The sequence below is a fragment of the Scatophagus argus genome, chromosome 13 (assembly GCF_020382885.2).
Source record: "Scatophagus argus isolate fScaArg1 chromosome 13, fScaArg1.pri, whole genome shotgun sequence".
NCBI classification, from domain to species: Eukaryota; Metazoa; Chordata; class Actinopteri; family Scatophagidae; genus Scatophagus; species Scatophagus argus.
The window spans coordinates 14,129,486-14,137,869 of NC_058505.1; the positions used below are offsets into that span (position 1 = coordinate 14,129,486).

Consider the following 8,384-nt stretch of genomic DNA (forward strand, 5'->3'; position numbering starts at 1 on the left):
ACTTTGAGTTGATTCTCTTTTCTCAATTTGTACAGTCTCGATTCCTTCCCTTGCCTCCTTTCCTTGCTTCTTAGTCCCTCCCACATGATATGCAAATGGAGGGGGCAAGGAACAGATTGAGAAGGAAAGAGCCAAGGCAACAGGCATTTAATGAAACTGAGACATCCTTGCTTCCAAATTATCAGTTTACAGCAATGTCGATTAAATAAATGATAACATGGCAAACATGGTTTTGTTATGGTCTACCACTGTATCGAATGAACCCTTTTCAGATTGCATTCAATTCACAAGACATGTCAAGCCATGTAGAGAAAACAATGTTGTGCAATACAAATCCAAAAGCAAAAGTGCAATACAAATCCAATACAATATTCTTTTTCATATGATAGTTAGCCGTCAGCAGCTGTTGCACAACATCATCTCATTATTATAGCAGTTTAATTGGGTGTAGCCTACCTTTGACGGTAAGATGCTTCACAACCGGTCAAGGGCAGAAGGTTTGATCATGCATTTAACCATCTTAAATAAATAATAGAACTTCTGAATACAAAAGGCTACATTTGTAAAGTCCTGCTCTTGCCATGGTTTGTATATTCCAGCTGGGTGTCACACCTTTTTTACGCACTACTGGTTTTTGACAAGGGGAGAGGCGGCAAAAACAGAGTAAATGACTAACTAGAATAGTATTTCAAAAGTCACCTTCTGCGTGTATCATGTAAGTTAATATGATCTGCTTTTGAAGTCATTCATGCGCAACATTACAATTCCAACAGCTAGTGGTGTCACTGAGATTAGCTACTTCAGGCACCAGATATAAATAGCTGTTGTAAGGCAGTTTAATTCATTTAGATTGTTCCTACTTTGTTGCAGTTGTTAGACTTTGAAGATGACCTTGTGAGTATTGAGAATAGCAGCAATCAGGTTTTGCATCGTTTCACCAGGTTAAATTATGCAATTTGTATTGTGTTGCACTGTCAGGCTAAACTCTTGTTTGACCTTGAATATTGGCTTAGCCTGCAACCTGCAACCAGTTTAGGCTGCATAACATTTTTATAAATATAATGTCCAATATTCAAAAATCATTTCCTATCCTGATCCGCCCAATTACTTGTCCTTGATGCATTCTTTGATTTCACGGCACCATCAATTCAACTAATCAGAAGCTGTTTTTTGACTTGATCTAAGCGTTTTGGTGGTGTGGAAATGCAGGAAATTTGTTTTAAATTTACAAGAAGCAAGTGGACTTGTGATGACCCCTTCTCTACGTGCATAAAAGTTTTCTGCAATGACTGGACAAAGAGGATCTAATAATGGAGCTAAAAAACAACAATATACAGTGCAGCTGTTTTTCTCAAAAGGCAAAATTGAAAAACTGATGACATAAACATGCATTTTGAAATTAAATGCAGGCAAACTCCTCCTCTCCTTCACGTGTTTTGCCTAGATAAAGTCAAGTCAAAGAAGTCTTTGGTATCATCACCATCCTCTCACAGATCACAAAGAGAATGAAGAAACTCAAACGTCAGTGAGTTAAACCACTGTGGAGTAACTCATCTAAAATGCCCACAAGGAGATGACATTATTCATATTCATAGGAAGTGTTGGGGATGTTATTTTTAATATGGCATTAGCATTGCCCTGGGAGGAGTGTATCAGCCGCTGACTGCTCTATTGCAATCACACACACACTCCCACTGATGTCAGGAGACCTAGATGGAGAGCTGCAGGCGTAGAGGGTGGGGTGGGGTGGGGTGGAGTGGGGGGCAGAGATGGCAGAGAGACACAGAGAGGAAGGATATCAAGTAAGAGTGTGACAGAGGGAGGCTGAGTGAGAGTGAGAGAGAAAATAAGCGAAGGCAGGGGAATGATCCAGTGAGAAGAGTTAAGAGAAAAAAAAAAGAGGAAGGGGTAGGGGTGGACAGGGGATGGTGGAAACAAAAGTACAGTGTCGAGTGACTTGGTGGCTTCGCCTTTTATTTGACTTTGACCAAGCAGAGATGGGAAATGCTAGGTGGTGCAGAGGCAGCTGCCGCATGTTAAAAAGCTGAACCAAGCCCTATAGAGGTACAGTGTGTTTGTATGTGTGTGTGTGTGTGTGTGTGAGTGTATGTGTGTTAGACAGAGTGTGAGAGAGGGCGGGTGTATCTTACTGCCTGTTGTGTCTATACAGTAGGCTTTATGGAATCCTTTTGATGTGAGCATCAACAACAAAGGCAAGAGCAGCATGGGAGGAGACAAAAGAAACTGATGGCAAAAAAGTGCAAGAATAAACACTGGGGCAAAAGAAAGTCCTATGTTGTGAGGGTATTAGAGAGAAGTGCTGTTTTGTTAAGTCAGTGTGCAATCTCACCTGCTCTGTTCTTAACTCCAGCGGGATTCTCTGCAGCCACCATCTTATAGTTTTGTCAGCTCTGCTCTTGACTTATTACATTGCTTAGCCATAAATGTATTAATAAAATATCCTCTAAATATTTACATCCATACAGATAGGGTAAAACTTTAAGTTCAAGGTGACATATTCAGTATGCCAAGACTGTGTTGACTGTGTTGTGATTCATCTCCAGGGAGGGAAGATACCCATCAGGTGGACGGCTCCAGAGGCCATAGCCTACAGGAAGTTCACCTCAGCCAGCGACGTGTGGAGTTATGGTATCGTCATGTGGGAGGTGATTTCATATGGGGAAAGACCTTACTGGGAGATGTCCAACCAGGATGTGAGTCACACACACACACAAACACTTCACGTCCCCTTTACGGAGACTAACTTTCTCCTCAATCTTCAGATCAATTAGCTATGTAGCTGAGTTTTCTTTGACATTTTTATTTCCCTCTCTCATATTGACTGCCAAACTTGATATTTTACCCTCTCTCCCCTGCAGGTGATCAAAGCAATAGATGAGGGCTACCGTCTTCCCGCTCCAATGGACTGTCCTGTGGTTTTGCACCAGCTCATGTTGGACTGCTGGGAGAAGGGTCGCAGCGACAGGCCAAAGTTTGGACAGATTGTCACAATCCTGGACAAGCTCATCAGAAACCCAGCCAGCCTAAGAGAGCTGGCCAACAGCTCAGCATGGTCAGTGGGAGAGAGAGCTATAAATTAAAGCTGTGGATTCAACATTTTCGTTGACAAACGTGCTGTCTTGACTTACTCAGATTAGATTGTAGGATGGCAAATGCACTGAAGGCCGCACAGATTGACATTTCTCAGCAGCAGCAACATTTGTCAGCAAAGTAACATTTGTCAGTGAAAAAATATGAATATGTAACCCGGCATATACATACTCTCACATTTAGTTTAACAGACACTCCTGCCTCCGAACTTATAATTTATAGAATACCATTATACTTACATTTACATTTTTATACATCAGATATTTAGCTGATATCAGACCAGTATACACACTATGCAAAAGAAGGGAATTAAAGATACTCTGTTCAAAAGCAGATCCAGCAGCATGAATGAGCATAAACTGGCTCTTTAGTGAGCTACACACTGCTTATATTATTATTGAGTTGAACAGATCAATTTAATAACTGTTCCAAGAACAAATAACAATTTCAACAAACTGTTATTTAGCCATGCAACAGGACAAATATGCCACTGAGTTGCAAGTGTGCTTTGTATCCCAGCAGGGAGGACCCATCCACCCCAGAGTTCAGTGTGAACACAGTGGATGAGTGGTTGCAGGCCATCAAGATGGGCCAGTATAAGGAGAACTTTTCCAGTGCTGGATATGTCAGCTTGGAATCAATCTTTTACATCAGTGTCAGGTACAGACGGCTGTCGACACATTTCAGTTAAATGAAACACTCAAATGATCAACATTGTCAGTAAAAGACATGACATTGCACATGGGTGCCATTAAAGGGAATTTACACATGCACACAGCTGCTTGGCATTTGAAGGACAATGTAATTTTTCTCTTCTCTTCAAGTGCCATTAATTGAATAATACTGCATGTTTTTCTGCCTCCCTGTAGTGAATTGGCTAAGATGGGTGTGACTCTGGCTGGCCACCAGAAGAAGATTTTGTCCAGCGTGCAGAGCCTGCAAACCCAAGGGACGCACGTTCAAGTATAACAGTTTCCACATAAACACACAGTGAGACAGAGCCAAAATGGATGCTCCTGTGAAGAGTTTCCCAACTGAAATGGAGTTGTAATGGATACTCTGTGCTCGAGCCTCCATTGATTTTGAGACACAATGAGATGGAGACAACATGGACGCTTGCCTCCTTCACCCTCTCGCAGTTTCACCATTCTTCTCATCCTTGATGGGCACTACTGGCTTTAGCACTCAGAATCCCTGCCACACAACCACCATGGAACAAAAGAGAGACACATGTCCAACAAGAAGGACATATCTAGAGCATCCCAAACCATTTCACATCATATCAGCTGAACAAAAGGAGAACAAAAAAAAGATTTTTAACAAAAGAAATGACAAAAAAAATTAGAATATAATTATCATCACTGTCTGTGAGGTGTACAGTTGGTTTTTACTGTCATTTTGTTTTTGTTTTGAGTTTTCACCTTGAAGAGCTTAAAAGGGTCAGAAGATATGTATATGTGTAGATATATGTTTATATGGGCTGTGTGTCCCACAACCGTAGAGATGGACCTAACGTTTGTAATGGTGGTGCGGTTTATATCACTCAATCTTAATAGGAATTATTACCTAGTATGTGTATGGCCCCTTCCATTGCTCTCTGTATACAGAATGCCAATGAATGAGCCAAGATTCTGAATGACATGAATGTGTGGGATTAGGGGAACAGAAAACCTGGACCTTTAGAGATAGAGAGGGATGTAGATTTTGCTAGCTCATGTAGGATGGAAGTATGATTCATTTAAATAGTCTATCTGACCAGGACAAGGGCTTCCCTAGTGACTGCTCTCAGACATACTTCCATAGCTAGACCCAATGCACATTTGCTAGTCTGCTTGCACTTGAGTGAGTGCAAAGAAATAGCAGAAACTGCTTAAGGTGCCGTTAGCACAGAGACATTATTACTCTTCCATAACTGTCTGTTCCAAACAACATCATCTATTCAGCTGTTACATTATGATGTTGTTAGGAATATTTCAGCCAAACAGTCTGCCTTCCCATGTTTCAGGTGTGTTAAGAAAGTTATAGTGTTTTGTGTAGAGCAAAGGTGATGCCAGGGTCATGATAGAGTTGACACTGTTAAGAACGTGCAACTTGCTTTTCCAGTGTTGTACCATGTAAAGTAACTTTGAAATGTTCATCTGGGAAACGGCACCAATTTTACTACACGCTTTCCTTTAATAAGTTCCCTTAATTCTTTTGAGCAAGATTAAATAAACGCAGTTTTGATTTTCAGTGGTGCCACCATGAGAGGTAAAATTTCACTTTAAAGGAAGATAATTTTTGTGTCTTGACTGCCTCACATTCTTATCATTCATGCAACCTTTTTCAAGCATCCCTTCAAACCATAAGGTAAATTCACAAAACAATGTTTACAGCAAAAACAAATACATTAGTTGGTTGGTTTTTCCTTGTGAGAAAGAAATTGCTGCTTATCACATTATTTACAATATTTAAAATGATGGGACTCTCTGCGTGCACTGCATTACTGCACTGAACTTGCTTTAGTGTATTCCAAAACCCAGTTTTAATATATGTGGTATTCTGTAGGACCAACAGTGGCAACAAGTACAGTATATATGATTGTATCATAGTGTAATATATGTACAGTGTTGATTTCCAATGTCAGAATGTTTGTAATGATAACAATGATGACTATGATCTACTTTATTGTGAAAAAGAGATTTCTGAAGTACTCGTTCAGGGGCGGGTCATACAGGAGAAAAGTGAAGGGAGGATTCATTGGTCTGAACAAAGGAATGTAGCATGGTGAGAAGCTTCAGCTTTGATTGACAGTGACAGTAACTGCAGTTTCTATCATAGTGTTAGAATGAGTAGAATGGACTTTCCTTAGATAACACTGGCTTAATTTGAGTAAATAGTAACAGAAATTACATGCACTTTTTAAGCCTGTGTCTGCCTACAACGCAACTTGTAAAAATGCTTGTATTGGTGAGGAAGGAGGGAGGTGGAGATACAAGAGAAGTCCTCAGATGAAATTTCTACCCACTGACATCACCAAATGAACATTACTCTAATCATCCACCACCCCCCTCCCAGGAAAATTTGTCCAACCATAGCGTGGCAATTATAATTAAGCACAACAGATCTGTCAAGTTTTACGATTCTCCACATGCTGAAGCTCTTTGCATGTAGTAAGATGGTTACATGGCATTTAAAGAGTTTAGATGGTAGTAGCTTTTTTTCAGCCTTTCTGAAACCCAAAATGCAATGGCAAAAGTGTAAGGAAGTGATGAAACAGTGCATTTGTCTGTTCTATGTAAGCTGTAATTATTAGCATGTTGGGCTAACTAGCTAACCACCTACAGTAGTAACCTAGTAACCAAGCATTACTTACAGGGTCAAGAAGCACATCATTTAATTAATTTGCATTTTTTTGTGGGGTTATAGGTCATATAAAATAAAACAAAACTAGTTCATCCACTGTATTGTATGAAACCTCTAAGTTTAACCATTGTATGGCATCAAAGTTTTGGCTCCATCCTGATCTTTATTGGATTTGGGGACATTTACACTCCAGCGATGCCATCTGACATAACTTGCTACCAGCCTTTTCTCTTGTAATGTTAACAATTAACTAAGTTGTTTGCAAATGGAGAAAAGTATGGAGGCTAGGCAGCCAAACTGGATTTTGTTAGAACAGCGTAAAACTAAACTAACACTTACACTAGGACTAGTGTACACTCTGAGATCAACATTTCTTGATTTTCATTATGGATTATCATCCACTGAGGATGCTGATTTTTGCCAGGGTCATTCAGCTTCTAGATCTGTCTGTTAGCACCATAGGTCTATCATGTAACTATCAAATACATGTTTAGGACTGTTTTTAAACAACTACAGACAGTGTTTTCAATCAGTTGTTGGAATTAAAGCTGATTGTACTAGCTCAACTAACTAGCCACAGCTAATAAAATTATGCCAGTGATGATTTTAACTCAGATAATTTGATGTCTGGTGGCTAGAAATAAAGTCAAGGATCCAGTGATGAATGACCACCTAATCCAGAAATTAAACACTGTTTGCCATACCACTGGTATTTTTCTCGAATATGCCATACACAAAAATACTCTCGGGAGAGTCTGAAACTGTTGAAACATTCTACTCTTGCTAACTCTATGATTTCACTCTAGCGGACTACATTTGACCGCTGGCCTTTTTGATGCCTTATTTACTGAGCTACTGTTCTTTTTTGTTGCCCTTCAGAGGTGATTATTAAGAGTAAAGTGTGTGTACAAGTAGTATTTATCTGTGTTGTTAAGATGACCTCACATCAACACCCTGGTTTTGTAACATCCCAGTGAAGCCCCTTACAACAGCACCTTCACTATGATTCCACCAAGCCTAACAAAGTCATTTTGTTCTGAAAATATTGTAATGAATCTGAAGTTGATTACCTGTAAAAGCAGATAGAGAGATTGGCAGAATTATTCTTATTTATCTGAGTCATAAGATAGTTGTTCCAAAAAAGGGTGTGGTTAGCTTACAATTTGCTAAACTATGGTTGCAAAATTATTTTCAAGTGTATTGAAAATTCCAATTCCTCGTGCAATATCAGGGTTTTTCAAAAGTTTCAAAAGTTGCCCAGAAATACATTGCACCAAAAGTTACATACATACATTCCCACTTTAGACACTTTAAGAATACTGAGGTCATACCCACACTATGGTTTCAACTTTCAAAATCCCAGATTTGTACCACTATTCACCCTATCAAGGTTCGCTATGTGGGTTGGTTTGCTTGATCTCAAATACAGTGTTTGTCCTCCATTCCCCACCAGGTCTGTGTTGTAAATGTTCATGAGTGGTCCTCATTTGAGACTTTCAGCTCTTTGTATCTTTCTCTCCTCCTTTCGCTTGTTCTCTCTCTCTCTCTCTTTCTTTGGCCACCGTACTATGCTTATTCGTCCCCATGCCAGTTTCCTCTGCGTTGCTTGTTGTAAAAGGTGTAGACATTCTAATGTCTTTCATGTTGCTGTAATAAATATGCTAATATTTCTAATTTCTCACCTGAAGCCTGCAGTGTCTTTTTCTTTCACACATTTTCTGCCTCTTTCTTTCAGTATCCCTCAGACACACACGTATGCACACACACTAGACATACACTTACTGGCTCAATTCCACAGTAAAATTACACTGGGTCTGCAGAATATGACGGGGGGGGGGGTGCCTTTACATGAAAGTGTTATGCAGCTCTCACTTAATTATTTTTTGCTGTGTAACAAAGCCTGAAGGTATCAAATTTTGTTTTGGTGA

General features: G+C 39.8%; 1 protein-coding gene across 4 annotated transcripts in view; it reads left to right on the forward strand.

Moving 5' to 3' along the window:
- The window catches only part of epha4b (eph receptor A4b), a 78,509-nt gene extending 70,375 nt beyond the window's left edge, over window positions 1–8,134 (forward strand). For 3 of the 4 annotated variants that reach the window (XM_046408754.1, XM_046408757.1, XM_046408756.1), the window contains 4 exons: window positions 2,565–2,714; window positions 2,880–3,073; window positions 3,631–3,771; window positions 3,981–8,134. In XM_046408754.1, coding sequence (XP_046264710.1) covers window positions 2,565–2,714; window positions 2,880–3,073; window positions 3,631–3,771; window positions 3,981–4,080 — 585 coding nt within the window. In that variant the 3' untranslated portion in view covers window positions 4,081–8,134. The remainder of the gene's footprint in view (window positions 1–2,564; window positions 2,715–2,879; window positions 3,074–3,630; window positions 3,772–3,980) is intronic. The other variant, XM_046408755.1, reaches the window with a different exon arrangement.
- Window positions 8,135–8,384: the final 250 nt, after the last annotated feature.